At 45.8% G+C, this 25,920-nt stretch overlaps 1 protein-coding gene across 8 annotated transcripts in view; it reads right to left on the bottom strand.

Moving 5' to 3' along the window:
- MTRR (5-methyltetrahydrofolate-homocysteine methyltransferase reductase) overlaps window positions 1-25,920 on the bottom strand; it is a 132,144-nt gene that overhangs the window by 68,791 nt on the left and 37,433 nt on the right. For all 8 annotated transcript variants that reach the window (XM_039523234.1, XM_039523237.1, XM_039523239.1 and 5 more), the window contains one exon: window positions 21,947-22,100. In XM_039523234.1, coding sequence (XP_039379168.1) covers window positions 21,947-22,100 — 154 coding nt within the window. The remainder of the gene's footprint in view (window positions 1-21,946; window positions 22,101-25,920) is intronic.

Here is a 25,920-nt window from a genome sequence, read left to right as displayed (position 1 = left end):
CTGTTTGTTGAAGCCAGTTTGGGTCCGGATAAGGAAGAGGACTTTGCAAGAGGATGCCTGGTATCCATGGAAACTGGAGTACAGACTCCAGTGTCAGCCCTGTTAGGTCTAAGAATCAAGGTCTCTTCAGACAATTAGGAGTTATCAGTATCACCTGTTGCCTGTTCTAATTTTATTTTTCAGTAGTGAAAAGGGTGGAAACTTGTAAGGTATGCCCTGCAGCCAACTGTGCGATAAGGCATCTGTCCCCGTCGATCTGGAGTCTATCTCCCTTCTGAAGTATTTTGGCCTATTTGCATTTGTACAATTCATGGACAGGTCAGTCAAAGAGAGGCAAAACATCTGAATGATGAGATTGCGGAGACTGAAAACCTCCTGATTCTGGCCCCACTAAGATAGTCTGCCTTTTGGTTCAGGTCCCCTTTGATGTGGTTTGCTCTGAGGAAAAGGAAGAACTGTTCCGCCCACCTCATTATTTTTATTGTAGTGCTGAACTCGTTGGTCCCTCTGGTTGTTTAAATATACTACCATAGCCATATTGCCTGAATGAACCAGGACATGGTTGCCCTTTAGGATGGGCTGGAACCTTTGCAGAGGTAGCTTAACTGCTCTCAAATCTCCATGTTGTGAGCCTTTTCCTTTTAGCTCCAGCAGCCCTGAGCTATTTGGGTCTCCCAATGAGCTCCTCAGCCCTCCAGGCTGGTATCAGGTGCCAGGACTAAAGGACCTGGAAGGCAGATGGCTATGTCTTTGCAGACATTATTGTGGGCTAGTCACCATTGTAAGGAGTTGAATACCTGTTTTGGAGCCCCTATTTGATCTTTCATGTGTTCTAGTAAGTGGTGCCAAACCTTTTAGCATGAAGGCTTGAAGACTTCTGATGTGTGATTGTGCCTGTGGAGTGATCCCTATGCACAAACACCGGGCAATCTAGCAATCTAATCTGGAGGCATAATTCTATGGTAGACCTCCTACAGCTCCAGAGCAAGAAAATAAATTTCTGAATGGAGCCAGAGAATTTTTCATGGTACTGATAATGAAGCTGTGCTTCTCGAGGAAAATCAACATCCGAGACATGGTCCTGTATGCTGCTGACTGCGATGGAGCTTTGATCAACTTAGTGTTTCAGCACCATTGGTCATCTGGTTCTTGAATGTTATAGTGCCTGAGGTCACTTGTTAATATGCTTGCCTTACTAGGCTTGTTCCATTCATCCCTAATCACTCCCTCAGAGAAGGACTGAAAGGGTCTTGCAGTCTTGGGGTATGTCTAGACTACCCGCTGGATCAGCGGGTAGCGATCGATCTATCGGGGATCGATATATCACATCTCGTCTAGATATATCGATCCCCGAACGTGCTCCCGTCGACCCTGGAACTCCACCAGGGCGAGAGGCAGAAGCGGAGTCGACGAGGGAGCCGCGGCTGTCGATCCCGCGCCATGAGGATGGGAGGTAAGTCGAAATAAGATACGTCGACTTCAGCTACGTTATTCCTGTAGCTGAAGTTGCGTATCTTACATCGACCCCCTCCCTCCCCCACCACACACAGTGTAGCCTTGGGGAGGATTTTGAGGGGAAGAGTTTACTCTGAGGCTAAATCACAGGAGCCTGCTCAGGTTTCAGAGCCAGACAGCTCACCTTCCTCACTGGAGGAGGAGGAGGATTCATATAGCCTGGATTTTTTGTGCTTTTTCTTCCCCTTTTTAGATTTTTTTAACCTTTTTTGCACACTTTGGAAGTGTAGATGCTCTGCTGCAGCTTTGGTGAGGCTTTTTGCTGCTTGCCTTCCTTAGGGTCTGGAGCCCTCTTGAAAGGTCTGCCTCAGTATCCGTCCCCAGTGGGTCCCATTCCCCCTGCATAGGGGGAACTTGTAAGAGCCTCCTGGTCAACTTGGGAAGGAGGGGGCTAATTGAAATCCCTGTTACTTTCCCCAGGGCACTTGGAATGCACTTTAAAACTTTGGGGATGGGGCGGGAGAGGAAACCTATGGCCTCAAAAGCCTCCATTCTCTGTTCTGGGACTTAGCCCAAGTCAATTGGTCAGGGTCCTCCTCATTTTTGGAACCTCTCCCTGCTCTGCACTAGGGTTCCTGGTCCATTTTTCCCTGTCGGAGTCATGACTGCCTCAGTGGGTAGGGGACCATACCTGCCTGTCTGACTTGCAGCTGCAGGACCTAACGGAGTTAGGCTGGGAGGGCTGGACACTACTTACCATCTGCTGAGCCTAGGAAGGCTGCCTCACATATAGAATAGTGCTTGGATTTGACCCAGTGCTTTCTTCGCTGCTCTGCCATCCCTGTAAGGGTCTGAGGAGACAGCAGGGAGAAGTTGCAATGGAGTCACAGGGAGGGCTAAACCCCTGATCCAGGAAGGAGACACAACCCTGAGGAGGGAGAACACTGCTCCCCACTGCCCAAAAAACTGGGCAGAAAAGTTAAAATAGAAGTAGTAAGAACAGGCGCAAAAGAGACCGCCACTGTCTGCTGCTGTGGAGACAGACAATCTAGCTGCATGTGGGAGCAGAGGGAGTGGCCAGACTGTGCAGTGCCAAAACACCAATCCATTTCCGCGAGCTGCAGAGAGACAAGAACAGCCCGGACAGCCAGAACTGTGGGAGACACTGGGCTGCAAAAGGATAAATTTCTGAAAAGTTGATAATTGACTTCAACCATAGCAGCAGTCTCTATAGTTCATACACACATACCATATTATACAAGACATAAAAATAACCAAGTAAGAAACCTGCTCATTGAAGTGTTTTAAACAGCAATAGATCACAAGAGCATAATCCTCCTTTTTCATTTATTATTTATACTGAGCAATATACAAGTATAGCATTTCACAGATGAATAAAACAAACATGGAAACTGAACTACACTGCAGTTTCATTTTTTTTTCTGGGTAGTGCCAAATTTAGGGCTCGTCAAAAGGTGCTACCTTAACAGCCCTAGAGATTGAATTTCTCTGGTTACTTATCACACAGCCTAGACAGGCTGAACAGCTGCAGTTCAAGCCTCCCCTCACTATCCTACTAATGTGCATTGAATCTGACTTGAAGGGACTACACACCTCTTATGGTCTGTAAATAGTGGACTGAACATGGAAACTGAACTACAATTTGAGACCTCAATCTTTGGGTTTAGCTGAGCTGTATCACTCCAGCTGGGGATTTCCACACCAAAATTGAATCCCAGTAGGCCCATTAAGGCAGCTTTAGAGCTTGCTTGCACCACCAGTGCAGCAAAAAGGGGGGCAGGGGCCATACAGCGGAAAGATGTGGGAGGGCATATCTGGCCCTACATGTTCAGGGGGTCAGAGAGGATCTGGCCCTACATTGTTCTTTGACAAACCTACTATCAATAATTAACAAAAAATATAAACAAGTGTCTAGTCAAGACACTGCAAAGGCTGGGCAAATTAATCTTTAGTGACTGTGCTATACTCGCTGATTGTAATAAATGAAGGTTACTTACTTGTAACTGAGGTTTTTTGAGATGGACTCTGCATATTTACACTTTTGGGATATGTGCCAGCTCATGCTATTGAGCGGTGCAGCCTTCGATTAGTAGTGCCTTTTAGAACACTCACGCACCCCAACCCCGTCCTTCCCCTCAGTGTTCGAGCACGTTCTGACAGTGGGGCTATAAGGGGTATGTGTGCGCAGCAGCAGTGGCACCTCACTTCCGTCCACTGCTAATCACAGCATCACAGAACTGGAAAATACCTCAGAGGTCTTTTAGTCCAATCCCCTGCAGTCAAGGCAGGACTAAGTATTATCTAGACCATCCCTGACAGGTGACTGTCTAACCTGCTCTTAAAAACCTCCAGTGATGGAGATTCCACCACCTCCCTAGGCAATTTATTCCAGCGTTTAGCTACCCTTACAGTTAGGAAGTTTTTCCTAATGTCCAACCTAAACCGCCTGTGCTGCAATTTAAGCCCATTGCTTCTTGTCCCATCCTCAGAGGTTAAGACGAATTTTTTTCCCTCCTCCTTGCAACAATCTTTTTATTTACTTGAAAACTGTTATGTCCCCCCTCAGTGTTCTCTCCTCCAGATTAAACTAACCCAATTTCTTCAGTCTTTCCTCATAGGTCATATTTTCGGTCTCCTTTGGACTATCTCCAATTTGTCCACATCTTTCCTGAAATGTGGTGACCAGAACTGGACAAAATACAATATAGAGTTGTGAGTAGTTACAACTCTGCAGAAAAGAAGGAAGGTGGAGAGTGTGAATATGCAGAATTCATCTCAAAGAACTCTGGTTACAAATAACCTTCATTTCTTCTTTGAGTGTATTCTGCATGTCCCCACTCTTGGGACAGTTTAGTCAGCAGTGCATATCGAAAGAAGGACAGCGGGTAAAGAGTCCTAATTAAACAAAGACTACAGAAACAATCTACCAAACTGGTCACCTGATGCTAACACACACTGCTTAGTGAACATACGTATTGAGGTCTACATGGCTGCTTTTACAAATTTCATTTAGTGGAAAATGCCTTACACATGCTACAGAAGCAGCAATTCCTTGCGGACTGTGCTATCAGCAGAGCAGGAGGAGATTGTAAGGCATTTTTATAACTTCCCAGTATACATTGTCTGACCCATCTAAGATAACATTTGTGCATAAACGGGATTTCCTTTATAGTTACTCACATAGTTTGCTTGAAAATCTAAAATCCAAGGTCCTAAATATCTTTTAGCATCCAAACAGAATAACTCTGACTTGCCATTACTTGAATGTGGTCTGGTGAAAAACAGTGGTAGACTAACAGATTGATTGACATGGGAATGAAAAATTACTTTTGCTAAATTTTGTGCGAGGACAAAACTACTTTATGAAAAACTGTAAATGGAGGGTCAGTCATTAAAGTATGAAGTTGACTAACTTTCCTGGTTGATGTTATTGCTATAAATGTATAATATAAATGCAGTCTTAATCCAAAGATGAAATAGAGAATAAGAAGATAAAAGTTCAAAAGGTGAAGACAATCTGTGGCCTGGTCCACACTAGGACTTTAATTCGAATTTAGCAGCGTTAATTCGAATTAACCGTGCACCCGTCCACACCAGGAAGCCATTTAATTCGACATAGAGGGCTCTTTAGTTCGAATTCTGTACTCCTCCCCGACGAGGGGAGTAGCGCTAAATTCGACATGGCCATGTCGAATTAGGCTAGGTGTGGATGCAAATCGACCTTAGTAGCTCCGGGAGCTATCCCACAGTGCACCACTCTGTTGACGCTCTGGACAGCAGTCCGAGCTTGCATGCTCTGACCAGCCACACAGGAAAAGCCCCGTTCAAATTTGAATTCCTTTTCCTGTCTGGCCAGTTTGAATCTCATTTCCTGTGTGGACGTCGTGGCAAGCTCAGCAGCACTGGCAGTGATGCAGAGGGCCCCAGCATGGACTGACCAGGAAGTCTTGGATCTGATCGCTGTGTGGGGTGAGGAGTCTGTGCTTTCGGAGCTGCGCTCCAACAAACGGAATGCAAAGACCTACGAGAAGGTCTCCAAAGCCATGGCACTCAGAGGATACAGCCGGGATACAACGCAGTGCCGCGTGAAAGTCAAGGAGCTGAGACAAGACTACCAAAAACTCAGAGCGGCAAACGGACGCTCCGGAGCCCAGCCCCAGACATGCCGGTTCTACGAGGCACTGCATGCCATTCTCGGTGGGTCTGCTACCACTGCCCCACCAGTGTGCGTGGACTCTGAGGATGGGATACTGTCGACGGACTGTTCCTCGGAGATGTTCACGGACGGGGAAGATGAGGAGGACGAGGCAGTCGACAGCGCTTACAACGCTGATTTCCCCGACAGCCAGGATCTCTTCATCACCCTCACTGAGATCCCCTACCAACCCTCTCCAGCCGTTACCCCAGACCCTGAATCAGGGGAAGGATCAGTCGGTAAGTGCTTTAAACATGCAAACATTTTTTCTACCAGAACAGGAATATTAACAATGCGAAAAGAAGGTCAATATATATAGGGATGGAACAGAAATCCTCTTGGGAGATTTCCAAGAAGCACTCCTGCAGGTAATCGAAAAGCCTCCGCATGAGGTTCCTGGGGAGAGCTGCCTTATTGGGTGCTCCGTGGTAGCACACTTTTCCGCGCCAGGCTGTCATCAGGTACTCTGGGAGCATTGCCTCCACGAGCATGGCCGCATAGGCCCCTGGTTTGTGCTGGCTTTCACGCAGCATGCGCTCTCTATCTGCCTCAGTGACCCTCCTAAGGGTGATCTCGCTCGGAGACTCCTGCATTTAATTACAATAATTTGTGTACTATTAGTATTGGGAGTGCTTCACTGTTCCTTTGCATAACAATGAGTGTCACTTTACAGCCACGTGGTGGATGCTGCAGAGTGGCATTATACAGGGATCTTTCCCAGGGAACAGACGCGAGGGGGTGCAACAGGGGCAGAGTTTATGCTTTCAGGATTGCCTGTTGCAAGAGGACAGTGGTATACATTGACTTTTAAGCAGCCAAAAGTTTTTGGCTTACCATGCCTGGCTGCTCCAGGGATTCTGCTGTCCCGCCCCGCTTGTCTGGTCTGCAGTGCAATCCCCCAGGCAATGAAAGCGAATTCCGAAAATTCGAACTTTCCCTGAGTGAGTGCTGTGCATGGTCTTGTTCACAGAGACTGACTAGACTATGTTTCCTCTTTGCGGAAATGTATCTTTATAAGGAAGTCAATCCCTTTTTCCCATCACACAGCTGCCATTGTATCCCGACCTGCTCCAGCATGCCCCTCAGAGAGGCTGGCGCAGATTAGGTGGCGCAAGAAAAAGACACGGGACGAGATGTTCGCAGAACTTATGGGCTGCTCCCGAGCCGAGGCGGCCCAGCAGAGCCAGTGGAGGGAGAACCTCTCTCAGCAGCAGCGCTCACACAGCGAACGGGAGGACAGATGGTGTCTGGAGGACCAGCAGGCGACTCAAACGCTGCTTGGACTAATGAGGGAGCAAACGGACACGCTCAGGCGCCTTGTGGATGTTCTGCAGGACCGCAGGCAGGAGGACAGAGCCCCCCTGCAGTGTATCTGCAACCACCCTCCCCCGCCACAAAGTCCCATACCCCCCTCACCCAAAATAACAAGAAGGAGGTGCGCCAGGGGCCGTGAAAACTGTCACTCCACCCCAGCAGAGTGCTCAAGTACCAAAAAGCTCTCATTTGCTAAATTTTGAGAAGTCCTTCCCTTCCTGGATCACCCAAGCCCAAATCCCAGTTTCGTTCCCTCACTGTGTAGTTGATTATTAAAAATAGTTTGCTGTTCATTACTGTTTCCGTCATGTTTCTTTACAGAAGACTTTGTGTGAAGGGGGGGGAGGGGTTAGGTAATTGCATAGGACGGTCACCATTACCTGGATACATACACGGGGGCAGGATCTACAGCAGGTCACACACACATAGTGCAGTCACTAGGCACCCTGGTCAGTCTGGGAGGTGTTTTTCATGTTCTGTGCATAGGCGGAAGGTGCCCTGCTCCAGCTATATGTGGAGCTGGGTCTCTCCCCCGCTCGTGCCTGGATCGGGCCCTGGCCCCCACAGGTCTCCCTCCCGCCCCGCCGCGCTCTGTACCTGCCTGACAGTAGAGCGGCTCCCCGCAGAAATGCTGTCTGGTGCCCCAGGGTCCTAGCGCCTGCCATACACAAATGGCAAGGCAGGCTGCCCTTACCCTGCCCTTCCACCATAACCCTGAGCCTCTCCAATGCCCCAAACCCTCAGCCCCAGCCAGAGCCCTCATCCCCCTACACCTCCTCCCCATTCCCACACACCCCTCACCCCTTCCTACGCCCCCACCCCCAGCCCAGAGCCTGCACCCCTCACCCCTTCCTTCACACCCACCTGTAAACGTCCTGCCCACAGTCCTCCCCCGCCACAAGGCCACATAGCCCCCACACACAGAGTCCCGAAAAGGAGAGATGGCAGTCTCCGTTGAAACAACCAGTCCGGCAGTGCAGACCGCTAGGGGCAGGAGCCTGTCATTCCTAGAGTGTAGAAGCGGTCTGTACATCACTGCACACCCTACCCACCACAGTCTGTGTCCCTGTTTCAGCCCTTTAACGCGAATTCATTAGTAAAGAAAACGTTGCTAATTAAAAATATTCCATTAACTATATTTTTAAACGTGTGTTGGAAGGGGGGAAACGTGGTGAACGGGGTATGTCACCGCAGAAGAAAGTCAACAGTAACGAAGCAGGGGCAGGTTCAGCTTCTCTGTAAAGAAACTGAACAGTCACAGGTTACCCCGCTCGCTGAGGAACCTAGCTTTCAAAGCCTCCTGGATGCACAGCGCTTCCCGCTGGGCTCTTCTAATTGCACGGGTGTCTGGCTGAGCGTAATCAGCAGCCAGGCGATTTGCCTCAACCTCCCATCCTGCCATAAAGGTCTCCCCCTTGCTCTCACAGAGATTGTGGAGCACACAGCAAACAGCAATAACAATGGGGATATTGCTTTCGCTGAGATCCGAGCGAGTCAGTAAGCTTCGTCATCTTCCCTTGAGACGTCCGAAAGCACACTCCACCACCATTCTGCACTTGCTCAGCCGGTAGTTTAAGGGCTCCTTGTCACTCTCCAAGGCGCCTGTATAGGGCTTCATGAGCCAGGGCATTAGCGGGTAGGCTGGGTCCCCGAGGATCACTATAGCCATCTCCATATCCCCAACACTTATTTTGTGGTCCGGGAAGAAACTACCTTCCTGCAGGCGTCTAAACAGACCAGAGTTCCTGAAAACACGTGCGTCATGAACCTTGCCCGGCCACCCGACGTTGATGTTAGTAAAACGTCCCCTATGGTCCACCACTGCTTGCAGCAGCATTGAAAAGTAGCCCTTTCGGTTAATATACTGGCTGGCCTGGTGGGCCGGTCCCAGGATAGGGATGTGAGTCCCATCTATAGCCCCACCGCAGTTTGGGAATCCCATCGCGGCGAAGCCATCTATGATGACCTGGACGTTTCCCAGGGTCACTACCTTTAAGAGCAGTAGCTCAATTATTGCGTTGGCTACTTGCATCACAGCAACCCCCACGGTAGATTTGCTCACGCCAAAGTGGTTCGCTACTGACCGGTAGCTGTCTGGCGTTGAAAGTTTCCAGAGGGCTATGGCCACTCGCTTCTGCACAGTCAGGGCTGCTCGCATCCGGGTGTCCTTGCGCTTCAGGGCAGGGGACAGCAAGTCACAGAGTTCAAGGAAAGTGCCCTTACGCATCCTGAAGTTTCGCAGCCACTGTGATTCATCCCAGACCTGCAGCACTATGCGGTCCCACCAGTCCGTGCTTGTTTCCCGGGCCCAGAATCGCTGTCCCATAGCATGAACATGACCCATTGCCACCATGATCTCCACGGAGCGGCGTACCGTGCTTTCTGAGAGGTCTGTGCCACTCTGAGACTTCATGTCCTCACCACGCTGCCGGAGCCTCCTTGCCCGATTTCTCAGCATCTGACTGTTGAAGAGGTGGACGATAAGGTGCGAGGAGTTGACAACGGCCATAAGTGCAACGATGATCGCAGCGGGCTCCATGATCGCATTGGAGTGCTGTGGCGTCCGCGCTGTCACTAACAGGAAAAGTGCGCGAACTGATTTCCCGCCGGCGGGAGTGACGGTTGAATGCTGACAGTTACCCAAGACCACCCTCGACACTGTTTTCCCCCCAGCATGCATTGGGGGGAAATCCCAGAATTCCAATGGGCAGTGGGGAGTGCGGGAACTGTGGGATAGCTTCCCACAGTGCACCGCTTCCAATTTCGACACTTGCCCCGTTAGTGTGGACTCACAAAGTCGAATTAGTGTCCTTACTGTGGACACACAAATTCGACTTTGTAAGGTCGATTCTACAAATTCGACTTAAGTTGATTCGAACTACTCTTGCAGTGTAGACATACCCTGTGATAACATTATTTGAATTTCATGGGGGGTATGCTCTCTCACAGGGGATAAAGATTTAATAACTCTTTCAGAAACCTTTTAATGTTATGCAAGAGTATAGATCTATTGTTATACAAAATGGTACAATTGTGGCTAAATATACCCCAAAGTGATGTAATAGATAAACCTTTATTCTTTGGAAACAGCAAATAAATCTAATACGGATTGAATAGGAGCTGACACAGGATCAATACCCTTATCTGATACCCACAGTGGAAATCTTTTCCATTTTAAATCATAACCTTTCCTAGTTGATTGTCTTGTAGAATTAAGTAAAACATCTACATCTACAGAGACATTTCTCTAATTCTGTCAGAATCATAGAATCTCAGGGTTGGAAGGGACCTCAGGAGGTCATCTAGTTCAACCCCCTGCTCAAAGCAGGACCAAACCCAACTAAATCATCCCAGCCAGGGCTTTGTCAAGCCTGACCTTAAAAACCTCTAAGGAAGGAGATTCCACCACCTCCCTAGGTAACCCATTCCAGTTCTTCACCACCTTACTAGTGAAAAAGTTTTTCCTAATGTCCAACCTAAACCTCCCCCTCTGCAACTTGAGACCATTACTCCTTGTTCTGTCATCTTCTACCACTGAGAGCAGTCTAGATCCATCCTCTTTGGAACCCCCTTTCAGGTAGTTGAAAGCAGCTATCAAATCCCCCCTCATTCTTCTCTTCTGCAGACTAAACAATCCCAGTTCCCTCAGCCTCTCCTCATAAGTCATGTGCTCCAGCCCCCTAATCATTTTTGTTGCCCTCCGTTGGACTCTCTCCAATTTATCCACATCCTTCTTGTAGTGTGGGGCCCAAAACTGGACACAGTACTCCAAATGAGGCCTCACCAGTGCTGAGTAGAGGGGAATGATCACATCCCTCGATCTGCTGGAAATGCCCCTACTTATACAACCCAAAATGCCATTAGCCTTCTTGGCAACAAGGGCACACTGTTGACTCATATTCAGCTTTTCGTCCACCATAACCCCTAGGTCCTTTTCTGCAGAACTGCTGCCCAGCCATTCGGTCCCTAGTCTGTAACAGTGCATGGGATTCTTCTGTCCTAAGTGCAGGACTCTGCACTTGTCCTTGTTGAACCTCATCATACTTCTTTTGGCCCAATCCTCTAATTTGTCTAGGTCCCTCTGTATCCTATCCCTACCCTCCAGCGTATCAACCACTCCTCCCAGTTTAGTGTCATCTGCAAACTTGCTAAGGGTGCAGTCCACACCATCCTCCAGATAGTTAATGAAGATATTGAATAAAACCGGCCCCAGCACCGACCCTTGGGGCACTCCACTTGATACCGGCTGCCAACTAGACATGGAACCATTGATCACTACCCCTTGAGCCCCACCATCTAGCCAGTTTTCTATCCACCTTACCGTCCATTCATCCAGCCCAGACTTCTTTAACTTGCTGGCAAGAATACTGTGGGAGACTGTATCAAAAGCTTTGCTAAAGTCCAGAAATAGCACATCCACTGCTTTCCCCTCATCCACAGAGCCGGTTATCTCATCATAGAAGGCAATTAGGTTAGTCAGGCATGACTTGCCCTTGGTGAATCCATGCTGACTGTTCCTGATCACTTTCCCCTCCTTTAAGTGGTTCAGGATTGATTCCTTGAGGACCTGTTCCATGATTTTTCCAGGGACTGAGGTGAGACTGACTGGCCTGTAGTTCCCTGGATCTTCCTTCTTCCCTTTTTTAAAGATGGGCACTACATTAGCTTTTTTCCAGTCGTCCGGGACCTCCCCAGATCGCCATGATTTTTCAAAGATAATGGCCAATGGCTCTGCAATCTCATCGGCCAACTCCTTTGGCACTCTCGGATGCAGCGCATCCGGCCCCATGGACTTGTGCTCGTCCAGCTTTCCTAAATAGTCCTGAACTACTTTCTCCACAGAGAGCTGGTCACCTCCTCCCCATACCGTGCTGCAGAGTGCAGCTGTCTGGGAGCTGACCTTGTCTGTGAAGACAGAGGCAAAAAAAGCATTGAGTACACTAGCTTTCTCCACATCCTCCGTCACTAGGTTCCCTTCCTCATTCAGCAAGGGGCCCACATTTTCCTTGACTTTCTTCCTGTTGCTAACATACCTAAAGAAACCCTTCTTGTTACTCCTAACATCTCCGGCTAGCTGCAACTCCAAGTGTGATTTGGCCTTCCTAATTTCACACCTGCATGCCTGACCAATACTTTTATACTCCTCCCTGGTTATTTGTCCAATCTTCCACTTCTTGTGAGCTGTTTTTTTGTGTTTAAGACCAGCAAGGATTTCACTGTTAAGCCAAGCTGGTCGCCTGCCATATTTACTTTTCTTCCTACACATCGGGATGGTTTGTTCCTGCAACCTCAATAAGGTTTCTTTAAAATACAGCCAGCTTTCCTCGACTCCTTTCCCCGTCATGTTATTCTCCCAGGGGACCTTGCCCATCAGTTCCCTGAGGGAGTCAAAGTCTGCTTTTCTGAAGTCCAGGGTCTCTGTTCTACTGCTCTCCTTTTTTCCTTGTGTCAGGATCCTGAACTCGACCATCTCATGGTCACTGCCTCCCAGGTTCCCATCCACTATTGCTTCCTCTACTATTTCTTCCCTGTTTGTGAGCAGCAGGTCAAGAAGAGCTTTTCCCCTAGTTGGTTCCTCCAGCACTTGCACCAGGAAATTGTCCCCTACACTTTCCAGAAACTTCCTGGATTGTCTGTGCACCGCTGTATTGCTCTCCCAGCAGATATCAGGGTGATTAAAGTCACCCATGAGAACCAGGGCCTGTGATCTAGCAACTTCTGTTAGTTGCTGGAAGAAAGCCTCGTCCACCTCATCCCCCTGGTCTGGTGGTCTGTAGCAGATTCCCACCACGACATTACCCTTGTTGTTCATACTTCTAAATTTAATCCAGAGACTCTCAGATTTTTCTGCAGTTTCATACCGGAGCTCTGAGCAGTCATACTGCTCTCTTACATACAACGCAATTCCCCCACCTTTTCTGCCCTGCCTGTCCTTCCTGAACAGTTTATATCCATCCATGACAGTACTCCAGTCATGTGAGTTATCCCACCAAGTCTCTGTTATTCCAATTACATCATAATTCCCTATTGAATTATAGAATCCTATTGCTCACACTATCGGACCCAATGAAAGTAGACTTGGATGATAAACTTTCCATTGCTGCTGTGATAGAAGGTCCAGTGACAAACATAAGCATCTGTAGTTCCCTTTCAAAGGAAGGAACAAGACCGTGTACCACTACTGTCTTGGCCATGCAGGGGTGACAGGTATCATCCTGGCTGATCTTTACAACCTTCAACATTGAAGAGAATGGTGGGAAAGCATACATTAGATCTGTACCCCAAAAAGGAGGATTGCATCTGTTCACTCTTGTTCTTGAACAAAAACAATGCATTTGGTGTTAAATCTTGTGGCACGTCTATATACCTCTACCTTGATATAACACGAATTCGGATATAACACAGTAAAGCAGTGCTCCGGGGGGATAGGGCTGCGCACTCCGGTGGATCAAAGCAAGTTCAATATAACGCAGTGTCGGAGAAAAACTCAGTTCTCACTTTTTGTTTAGGTGCAGCAGAGTCAGATACTTTATTATTTCTCAAGCAATTGCAATTGAGGGAGGGAGTGTCCTAGGACACAGGGTCGCCCCAGTCCCAGACAGGTCTCTCAACAGGTAAACAATTACAGCAAGCATTTATACCTTTTGTTACAGACAATAATAAGCAACAGCTGCATTTTGTTTATATACAGACCATCCTGCTATCTTTTTTTCTCACTTCTATTTAGACGCCAGTCTACATATTTTGTTATCAGTGCAAGGTCGCAACAACTTCTCACACAGTTCTTTCCCCACCATCCTCGCTTCTACAAATCTCACGTCATTAGGGTTACAGCTGGCCTAACTCTTGCTAACAGCTAGCCTGACTCTTGCTAACAGGCTGTCATGCATTAAGATCCCTTACAAATCCCTGTCAGTTCTTTCTCTACTTCCACAGCAGTTTCACCTATAACTTGGTAAGATTTTTTGGCTCCTGAGGACAGCATTATATCGAGGTAGAGGTGTATTTGGAGTGCCCAAAATAACAAAAATGTCCCAGATCACAGAGTCTTTTGATGACCATTCATACATCTGGGAAGAGTCTCTGCTTAGCTGATGAGCTAACTGGTTGAGAGATCCTGCCACATGCAGAGGTACTGCATAAATCTCATGAAGTATACACCAATCCCAAAGTTTCATTGCTTCCTTGCAAAGAAACAATCTAGTGGAGAAACTTGCGATGTAGTCAAAAAGAAACCTTTTCTTTGTGAAACACTTTATAAGGAAGGTCCACCATATGGCTCTGAGCTCGCTAACCCTCCTAGCTGAGGTGATAGCTACTAAGAATGCCACCTTCATGGACAGGTAGGCCAAGGTACAAGTCTCCATGGGTTTGAAAGAGGACTAGTGAGCTTGGACAGGGCAAGGTTAAGGTTCCACTGAGGGGTAAGTTTAAGCATTTGGGGGAAGGTCTTGATCAGGCCTTTCATGAATTGTACTGTAGTTGGGTGAGTAAAGATCGAGTGTCCTTCCACTGGAGTGAGAAAGACACTAATTGCTGCTAGAGGTACTCTTACTGACTGGAGAGAGAGAGAGAAAGAGAGAGACCTGAAGTTTTCAGGGACAGGAGATACTGTAAGCATCCTGGTTGTTCTAGACTATCTGGAGAACATTGATGTAGTTGTGTTCAGGCTGAAAAGCATCTCCACTTGGCCAGATAGCAGGTTCTAGTAGACTCTTTTCTATTCTGGTTAATGATCACCTGAACAGGAGCCAAACACGAGTATTCTATTTCTGATGCCCACTCAAAAACCAGGCCATGAGGTGGAGATAGCCCACTTTGGGATGCTTGGTCTTCCTCCCATTCTGGGTTAGTAGATCCGGGAACAGGCAGATGCTGATTGGTGGGCTGTCATAAACTGTTAAAAGTTCTGTGAGCAGAATGTCTGGGCTAATGGGGTGCTAGGTGACGTTGGCTTTGTTACAGCATATCTTCCCTACAACCTGCGGAAGCAGCAGAATGGGAGGAAAGGCATATGTGAGGCTGTTTGTCTAAGACATCAGCAGAGCATCACCTTGGGAGTTGCAACCCATAGCTCCCCTGGAGCAACATAGGGGGAGCTGTCTATTAGTTTGGGATACAAAGTGGTTCCATAGTGAAGTATCCCACTGTGTAACTATCTTGTTTCGGACCGAGTTGTGAATCTCCCACTCATGGTCTATCAAGAAGCTTCAGCTTAATTTGTCTGCCAGGGAGTTGTGAATACCGGGAAGACACACTGACTATATCATGACACAGTTCCTGAAATGACAGTTCTAAAGTCTGATGGAAAGGACAAGATCTTGCATGCGAAGCGGACCACTTTCAGTACCACTGGTCTCTCGTGGGGTCCAGGTGCCTTAAGTAGTGCGATTATCCAGGTGAGAACCTCATCCTAGAAGGGAGATCTGTCATAATGGGGCCCTGGGTGTGGGAGTTCTGAAGGCAACTCCCACCATGATCTTTTTGGGTTTAACCACCACATTAAGGAGGTGATAACTCTGGTGGGAATGACTACCCTGGAGTTGATGTGGTCCTTATTTGGTTGATAGATCCACTGGAGCTAAGCCTACAAGCATTACAAGTGGAGTCTGGCAAAAGGAGTCATGCAGCCATATAGCCTAACAGTGAGAAGCACTTATGCATTGTGATTTGTAGTCTATGGGTGACATGTGAAATCAGATTGTTCATGGCATGAAGCCCTTTTGAGGGGAGGTACACTCTTGCAGAAATAGAGTCCAACTTTCCCCCTAGAAAGTTAATTGATCTTGTGGGTAACAAAACAGACTTTTCTTCATTTATGCAAAGGCCCAGGGCTGCTAAAAGTTGTATGAGAAACCCTGTCGCCAACCTGACCTCCTGACGAGATCGGCCTTTCAGGAGCCAGTCGTCCAGATATGGGAATATCATATAGCCCTGGCATTTCATCTGAATGGCTACCACAGCGAAAACCTTTGTAAATACTCTGGGCTCTATAGCCAGCCCAAAGGGGAGGATTCAAAACTGGAAGTGTTCCTGGCCTACCATAAAACGCAGGAACTTCCTATGTGATGGGTGAATGTCCACATGGAAATATGTGTCCTTCATATCAAAAGCTGTGAACCACATCCTTTCATGAAGGGAGGGGATTATAGATGCCACCATAATCATATAAAACTCCAGCTTTGGAATAAAAATGTTGAGTTGCCAAAGGTCCAGGATGGGTGTCCGCCCTCTCTATTTTGGGGGGAATTGGGAAATAACAGGGAGAAGAACCCTATACCATAGTAATGAGGCAGAACACATTCTATTGCTCCTTGGTTTAAAAAAGATTCTCCTTCCACTGAAGAATTACTTTGTGTAGGCCTTGCTGGAGAACTAGGCATAACTAAAAGCATGAACCAAAGGCTGTGAACCAGAGTAGGCCTGGCCTTGGCAAAATAACATACAGATATTAGCTAACGCCAAGTAAGCATATTCCTGACCAGAAAGGACGGTACAAAAAACACACAGATCTCTCAAATAACTTTGTAAACACTTTCCTAAAAGATGGTACAAGAACACACTGACCCTTCGTAAGATAAGGATGGGATGACAGGATAATGGATAAAGATGTTTTGTTTGAACTAGCAGGTATAATGACAGGGATGATAACTAATAGTGTCTGGAATGTAATACTTAACTTATTTGTATCAACATAACAAAAGGAGAAGTCATAGGAGCAGCTTTGTTCTAGCCTACGGGACAGGATCCTGGTGTCCTGACTAAACTGGTAACATTGTCATGGGCATACACATGTTAGTGTACCTGTAGAGCTTATGGGACGCTAATACCATGCTTTGTCAGCAATAATCCTGGCTGAGCACCTTCACCACTGAACCGAGCATGTGTTTTTTCTTGTGAATGACATCGAAGTCTGCTGAATTAAAATGGTGTCAGCTGCACTAGCAGACAGTGCAGCAGCATTCCAAGGACAGCAACACCAGCAGCACTAAGAATGCTGCAGCACTAATAACACGCCACAGCACTAACCCCACCTCATGAGAGTGGTCCCCAAAGGGGGGACAGGGGGTTTGTGAGGAGGGAAGGACAGAAACTCTTTGGAGTATCCCTGGTGGATAATCTCCAGAACCTGTAGTGATCTTGTTCCAGTTGTGGGCAAAGAGTGTAAGATGGCCCCCAAAGGTGACAGAGGCAGGGTGCTTGGCATCAGTGAGGTACGCAAGTCTCAACCAATATGTCTAAAGTGGCTCTTGCCTGGTGGCTGAGAGTGAGTAGAGGTTGTGGCAGTAGAGGGGGCGAAGAAGTGAGGCCTCTGAATCTTTTAGCATATGCACAGAGACTCAGCTGTGCGCTGATAATGAGGTGCATAAGGAGGGAGTGACCTCAGGCTATAGGATTGCTTTGAGTGTTTCCTCCTGGGGGTGGAGTATAAATCCCCAGGGAATGCAGAGTCAATCTCAAATCTTTTAGTGAGTGCAGGGACTCATCCATTTTCTCTTTGAAGAGATTCAACTAATCAAAAGGGAGGCCCTGGATGGTGTTTTGGACCTCCCTATGAAATCCTAACAATTGCAGCCAGGAATCCCTCCTCATGACTTAACTAGTGGCCAAACTTCTGGAAGCTGTGTCCATTGCATTGACTGAAGCCTGGAGGGCTACTTGGGCCACTAGCTTCCCCTCATCTAAAATAGGCGGAAATTGAGCGCTATCTTCTGTGAGAAGCTTGTCTCTAAAGTTTGCAAGCCTGGAATAGGTATTAAAATTGTATTTCGCTAACAACGCTTGGAAGTTAGCGACATGAAATTGCAGGCCTCTGGAGAAGAAGACCTTCCTCCCCAAGAGGTCCAGTCTTTAGAGCCTTTATCTGCCATTTGACAGTATGGCTGAGCCCTTTCAAACAGCCACCTGAACCAACAGCAAGCTGGGGGCAGAATGAGAGAATAAGAATTCAGCCCCTTTAAAATACTGTTTCTCAGCCCTTTTCAGTGTACGGGCCCAGGATGGTGAACATGCCCTACTACTCTAGCCAGTTATAGTATGGCCTCATTGATGGGCATGGCCAACTTACTCGGTCCCTGAAGCTGCAAGATATCCAGGGGCTTTTGTGAGGGTCCTGGACCTCTTCTAATGGGATCTGTAGGTCACTGGCAACTCTTTTTAACAGCTCTTGGTACCAGCAGTGATTATCCAGCGGAGAAGGCAAAGGAGTGACTGCCTCATCCAGGGAAGATGAAGACACACCCGTAGGAACCGTTGGTACTTGCGCATCCGGTTCCTCCACCTCCTCCTTGTACACTGACTGAACTGGCTGGCAAGAGGGAAAGGAGTGGTATAATTCTTGAGAGTGGCCCAGATGCCTGCCATAATGATCCCATGGACCCCAATAAGGCAAGAAAGAGGGACTGATCGGTTGTGGGGGACCCCAAGCAAATTGGTACCAGTGATCCCGGGAGGGAGAGGGAGGAGCAGGGGGTCATACCCAACAGAATGGCAAGCGTAATCCTTCCTCGACTGTCTATCAGGGCTCAATTAGATCTGCATAGATACTGTTGTGGACATCTCCTTTGATTTATCAGAGTCCAAGAACTGCTCCATCAGTAGCAGGGGTGCTGCTGTACCAAGCCACTCCTGCAAATGGTTGGATGTGAGACAGCTCCTGGGACAATGATGTAAACTCCTCCTCCTCTAGAGTAAGGACATCCCTCAGGAGTTCCACGCCAAAAAGAAGTGGAGTCTGTGGGTAAGGGAGGAATATATCTTCCAGTGTTATACAAGTCTCGGTACACCCAGGTGTCCAGGGGGTTCCTGCAGTTAAGTCTGAAACATCTGGTGCATCTGTTGTGACTAGACTGTCTTGAGCTAGAGAAGGCGGTACTGACAATGGGTCCGACCAGCAACTGTAGACTAAACTGGAGAATGTCTGTCTATCTTTTTGTTTCAGTACTGAGGTGACCAAAGGAACTGGTGGATCTTTCTTTTTACGTGTCTTGTCCTCCGATCTTGGGGTCTTCATGGGAGCGGATTCCTTAGGTTCTGTATGGGATGTCTCACCCAATCTAGAAAGGCTTATGGAGGAAGTACATTTCTTATGGACAGTCCTCAATGGGTATGTCCTTGGGCCCATGAGAGAGCCCTCTATGCTCATGCAGAGCCCTGAAAGAAGAGTCTTTGGGCTTCGATGGTGAGGGCTCCACTCCAAGGCATGTGCTGGTCAGTTGAGGCCGATGTACCGTCAGAGGAGTAAAGTTCTGGAACAGCCTTCCAAGGGGAGCAGTGCAGGCAAAAAAACTAACTGTTTTTAAGACTGAGCTTGATAAATTTATGGAGGGAATGGTATGATGAAACTGCCTACAACACCATGTAGCTGATTCGTGACTGCTAGTAGCAAATATCCACAATGGCTGGTGATGGGACATTAAATTGGGAGGGCTCTGAGTTACTACAGAGAATTCTTTCACAAGTGTTTGTCTGTTGGGTCTTGCCAAAATGCTCAGGGTCCAAATGACCATCATATTTGGGGACAGGAAGGAATTTCTGCCCCCAGGTCAGATTGGCAGAGAGCCTGGGGGGGTTTCACCTTCCTCTGCAGCATGGGGGAATGGGTCACTTGCATGTTTAAACTAGAGTAAATGGTGGAGTGTCTGTAACTTGAAGTCTTTAAATCATAAAATGAGGATTTCAGTAACGCAGCCAAAGGTTATGGTTCTATTACAGGAGTGGGTGGGTGAAGTTCTGTGGCCTGCAATATGCACGAGATCAGACTAGATGATCATGATGGTCCTTTCTGGCCTTGAAATGTATGTCTTTGAGAATGAGAAGTGATCAGACAGCAGAGTAGAGTGCAGGACATCATTGTTGTGAGCAGGCACAGTAAAATGAGATGGGCCGTGCATATAGCAAGGCTCACTGACAATCAATGGACTGCAGCTGTCACTGAGTGGTACCCATGGGAACTGAAATGACCACTCAGCCAACCTCCAAAGAGATGGGAAGATTTTATCATGAAAAGGCATGGTCGCACATGGAGAAGGAAGGCCAGGATATGAGAAGAATGGAAGATGTGTTGTGATTGCTGCAATCTATACAAGGGCTGCAGGATCGATGGATCAAGGTAATTTCAAAATACCTGTCACCAAGTATGTCTGTAATAGTACAGACAACAAAAAAGATTCCCCCAGGAGCAGAGAGTTAAAGAAACCTGACAACCCAGTTCCTGTTTCTCCATTATGCTTTTGTCACGCACCTCAGTTTAGGTGTGTCACACGCTGGGCACATCTTGGGGGAAATGCTGCTCCTCCAGTCTTTAGTCAATTCTTTAGGTTTTTGTGTCCTCTCTCCCATAGGGTTACCATATGTCAAAGTTACCAAATAGAGGATACTACCGGGGGGAAATAAGAGGTGGAACTGCAAGGTGAGTCGAGTTGGACGTGTTGGAGGGGATATTTGGGGGCTGCTGGATGGGGGGGGGGGTGTATGTGTACTGGGAGGGGGCATTTGGAGGGTGCTGGAAGGGGTTGTGTGGGACCCCTCCGACCAGACACCTGCACACCAGCCCCCTGATAGCCTAGCCAAGGGGCCACACACCCACAGCCCTCCCCTCAGAGCCCAGCCACAGGCTCCAACCCGTCCAGCATCGTTACTGTCATGCAGAGACAGCCCATACCTGGTGATAGTGAGGGGGTACAATTTAAAGGTTCAGCCACTCCCGGAACAACTCAAGTTATGTGTCTCTCCCGTCTCCCCCATTACCCTCAGTCTCACCTCTTGGAAAGCAGCAGCCCCTCCATGGAGCTCCCCATGGGGTGCAGCTCGCTGGCTCTGGCAGCTGTCACACAGGGAGGGGGCCTGGCTGCACCATGTGGCCAAGCAAGGCTGGCAAACCTGGGAACTGCAACCTGCCCACATCTCCCGTGCAGGCACACTGTGAGATGAGGAATTGGGCTCTGCAAAGTTCAGTGGACCCCAAGGGTAGCCAGCAGCTCTGCAGTGCCAATTATATGGGGAAAAAATGAAATTCTGTGCAGAACATTAATTCTGTGCAAATTCTGCATTGCACAGTGGTGCAGAATTCCCCCAGGAATAGGATCTGAGCCTGGAGCCGGCCTCCTATTTTCATTTTCCTTAGAAATTTAGAAAAAAGATCTAAGAAATTTCAGAACTGGAGATTTTAACTGATAAGACTTCTAGTAGAAGGAGGGCCTGGAGCCTATTCTGTCTCTCCCTTCTAGTTCATAGTGTGAAAGACCAAGAGATAGTACAAGGAGTAGAAGAGTGCCCTTTTCCTAAGCATTTTAGGCATGCAGCATGGGTATCTGATGCCAGGAAAACTGTGTGATAAGATGCACATCTTTTACATCTATATTTCTTGATCTTTGGATCCACCATAGCTAAGTAACAGTAATACTACCATAAAACTATTTACAAATGTCTTAACTATTTAAAAAGTAAGGCACCTATCTATCTTACTAAGGATCTTGAATCCAAAGAATGCTCACATCTGGTCACGTGGCTGGAAGGAACTGAGGCAGCAACCACTGCCACACCACCTTTTACAGCCCTGTTCTCAGAATGTGCTCAAACACTGAGGGAAGGGGCAAGGAAGAGTGCTCTTCCAGGCATTACTAGTAGAAGGCTGCACCGGTCAAAGGCACTAGTCAGTACACATCCAATATGCAAAGGACACTCAAAGAAGAGCACACAGATTTAAAAATTGCAAATGTAATCTTAGTAAAATAGTTTGTTTCACCAGGACAGGCTTCTCATTGTTAGAGAGATACCAAGTAAAATCATGGCCAGTGTTTTGCACACCCCATCCCCTTTTTAAGTGCCAATAAGATTAAATGACCAAATGTCCTAACATTTGAAAAATTCAAGCCAAAATGTTCACACCTATGAGCTTTCATTATATTTAAATAGGCAAACAAGCATTATTTGTTGATTAATAGTGCATTTATACATTACCTTTCTTTTTAGTGGCCTGTTTAATCTTTAAGCAAACAAAGCACTCTTTCCTTTCTGAAAGTCCCAAGATATGAAGAAGTTCTTGCACCTCTCTGGCATTGTTGGGGCATATGACACAGAAGGCATCTCCAGGTTGGTAGCAAAATGTTGTTTTCTGTTATAAAATAAAGATTTTTTTTTCTATAAAGCTGTGTAATAAACCATGGCCCATATTCTCCACACTCATAAAACAAAATCTTGCTGTTTAACACTACATCATCATTTTATATTTTTATTATATTTGGCCCTGGTACATCAGAAATCTAAGCATGTAATCTTTTATTTTTAAATGTAAGCTTTCTACGTAGGAAACCTATTCTCTTACTGGTCAAAGAGTTTTTCAATTATATAATAAGCCCAGATCAACAGTTTATGCAGAAACAAAATGTGTTTACAAGGAGATCTGTATATACAAGAGGCCCCGATTCACCATTAGCTGTGTATATTGTTTTTCTATTTCTGGAGATATAAATCAATATTGAATCTTCATGGTGAACAATTTACATAAATTTGTTACCATTAACAAAAAATTAGCAGGTTAAAATACTTCGGTGAATGGTGATTATAATAATATACAATTATTTCCTTTTCCTGAGAAAATTAGCACAAGAGAGAAATTCAAAGAAAATTAAACAAAACTAGATCTCTGAATAAATAAGAGGTCGTAGTCTCTTTATTTGGATGAGGTGCATGATGTTAACTGATGACTTAATACTAAGCGAAGGTGCATGATGCTAACTAATGCTTAAGTCTTGAGTGGAGCACAGTATCTGATTCAAGAGGTGAATATAGCTGAACCAATTGCTAACAGCAACAAGAGTATAATTAAATTTAATACCCTTGTGGGGCCCAAAGAAGCCCACCATAGTAGCTTTTAACTTCAGAAAGGGGGACTACACAAAACCAAGGAAGCTAGTTAAAAGGTACAGACACAAAAAGTGAAATGCCTGCAAGCTGCATAGAAACCTTTTAAACACATTATAATAGAGGCTCAAATTAAATATATACTCCACATTAAAAAACATAGTAAGAGGACCAAAAAAGTACCATCATGACTAAACGAAGTAAAGTAAGTGGTTAGAGGCCAAAAGACATCCTTTAAAAAATGAAAGTTAAATCCTACTTAGGAAAACAGAAAGGAGCATAAACTCTAGCAAGTCAAAAGGTCAAGCACAATTAGGCATGCTAAAAAAGAATTTGAAAAACAACTGACCAAAGACTCAAAAACTAACACAAAATGTTTTTTAAGTACATCAGAAGCAGGAAGCCTGTCAAACAATTACTGGGGCCACTGAAGGATCAAGGTGCTAAAGGAGCATGCAAGGAAGATAAGATAATTGTGGAGAAGCTAAAATATATGTTTGCATCGGTTTTCACTGCAGAGGATAAGAGGAAGATTCCCACACCTGAACCATTCTTTTTTTGATGACAAATCTGAGGAAGTATCCCAGAGTGAAGCATTAATACAGGTGGTTTTGGAACAAATCAATAAGTTAAACAGTAATAAGACACCGGGACAACATGGTATTCACCCGAGAGTTCTGAAGGAATTCAAATATAAAATTGCACAATGCCTAACTGTGGTAGGTAACCTATCATTTAAATAATTTAAATCAGCTTCTATAACAGATAACTGGAGGATAACTAACGTGACATCAATTTTTTTAGAAGGCTCCAAAGGCAATCCTGGCAATTACAGGCTGGTAAACTAAAGTTCAATACCAGATAAACTGGATGAAACAGAATTATTAGAAAAACACATGAACACGATTTGTTGTGGAAGAGACAATATGGCTTTTTTCTAAAGGGAAATCAGGCCTCACCAACATATTAGAATTCTTTAAAGGGGTTAACAACCATGAAGACAAGGGTGATCCAGTGGATATAGAGCACTTGAACTTTCAGAAAACCTTTGACAAGGTCCTTCACCAAAGACTCTTAAGCAAAGTAAGCAGTAATGGGATAAGAGGGAATGTCCTCTCATAGATTAGGAACTGGTTAAAAGACAGGAAACAAAGGGTAGGAATAAATTATCAGTTTTCATAATGGAGAGAGGTAAATAGCAGTGTCCCTCAGGAATCTGTACCAGAACCAGTGCTGTTCAACATATTCATAAATGATCTTGAAAAAGGGATAAACATTGAGGTGGCAAAATTTGCAGATGATATAAAATTGCTCAAGATAGTTAATTCTCTTTAGAGACTTAAAAAAGAGTTACAAACGGATCTCAAAAACTGGGTGACTGGGAAACAAAATGACACATGAAATTAAAGGTTGATAAATGCCAGTAGGGCTGTCAATTAATCGCAGTTAACTCATGTGATTAACTCAAAAAATTAATCGCGATTAATAATACTTTTAATCACACTATTAAAAAACAGAATTGCCAATTGAAAATTATTAAATATTTGTGGATGTTTTTCTACCTTTTCAAGTATATTGATTTAAATTACAACACAGAAAACAAAATGTATAGTACTCACATAATATTATTTTTATTACAAGTATTTGCACTGTAAAAATGATAAGCAGAAGAAATATTATTTTTCAATTCACCTTATACAAGTACTGTAGTGAAATCTTTTTATCATGAAAGTGCAGATTTTTGTTTGTTTGTTTGTTACATAATTGCACTCAAAACAAAACTATGTAAAACTTTAGAAACTACAAGTCCACTCAGCCCTACTTCTTTTTCAGCCAATCGCTCACACAAACAAGCTTGTTTACATTTATGGGAGATAATGCTGCCCGCTTATTATTTACAATGTCACCTGAAAGTGAGAACGGACATTTGCATGGCACTTTTGTAACCGGCATTGCAAGGTATTTATGTGCCAGATATGCTAAGCATTCGTACGCCCCCTTCATGCTTCGACCACCATTCCAGAGGACATGCTTCCATGCTGATGATGCTCATTAAAAAAGAAGGGGGTTAATTAAATTTGTGACTGAACTACTTGGGGAAGAATTGCATGTCTCCTGCTCTGTTTTACCTGCATTCTGCCATACATTTCAAGTTATAGCAGTTTTGGATGATGACCCAGCACACTGTTAATTTTAAGAACATTTTCGCTGCAGAGTTGACAAAACACAAAGAAGGTACCAATGTGAGATTTCTAAAGACAGCTACTGCACTGGACCCAAGGTTTAAGAATCTGAAGTGCCTTCCAAAATCTGAGAGGGAGGAGGTGTGGAACATGCTTTCAGAAGAGTTAAAAGAGCACCACTCCAATGTGGAAACTACAGAACCCAAACCACCAAAAAAGAAAATCAACCTTCTGCTAGTGGCATCTGACTCAGATAATAAAAATAAATGTGCCTCAGTCCGCACCACTTTGGATCGTTATCGAGCAGAACCTGTCATCAGTATGGACGCATGTCCTCTGGAATGGTGGCTGAAGTATGAAGAGACAATCTTTAGTGCATCTGGCACATAAATATCTTGCGACGCCGGCTACAACAGTGCCATGCGAATGCCTGTTCTCACTTTCAGGTGACATTATAAACAAGAAGCGGGCAGCATTATCTCCTGCAAATGTAAACAAACTTGTTTGAGGCGGGTGTCCCTAGCCTCTCATTGCTAAAAGCTGGGAATGGACGACAGTGGATGGATCTATTCATTCCCTCTGAAGCACATGGCATTGGTAATCATCAAAAGACAGGATACTGGGCTAGACTGACCATTAGTCTGACCCGCTATGGACTTTCTTATGTTGTCCTTATGAAACTCCAGCATGCATTGTATAAAGCATGTAGACAGTGTGTAGGCAACAACAATAATAAAAACATTTATTCATAAGGTGCACCAGGCAAAAAGGACTCTGTGATCCTAACAATAGAGGCCCAAATGTTCAAATAAGTGCATGCACTTTTGAGCCTGACTCAGGAGTGCAAATCTTTGGATGTTCATGTAAATTGGGGTTTTACACACACAC

This window comes from Mauremys reevesii, linkage group 2, assembly GCF_016161935.1.
Source record: "Mauremys reevesii isolate NIE-2019 linkage group 2, ASM1616193v1, whole genome shotgun sequence".
Lineage (NCBI taxonomy): Eukaryota > Metazoa > Chordata > Testudines > Geoemydidae > Mauremys > Mauremys reevesii.
The sequence above is the reverse complement of the archived record's forward strand: the minus strand, read 5'-3'. Positions and strand labels throughout refer to the sequence as shown.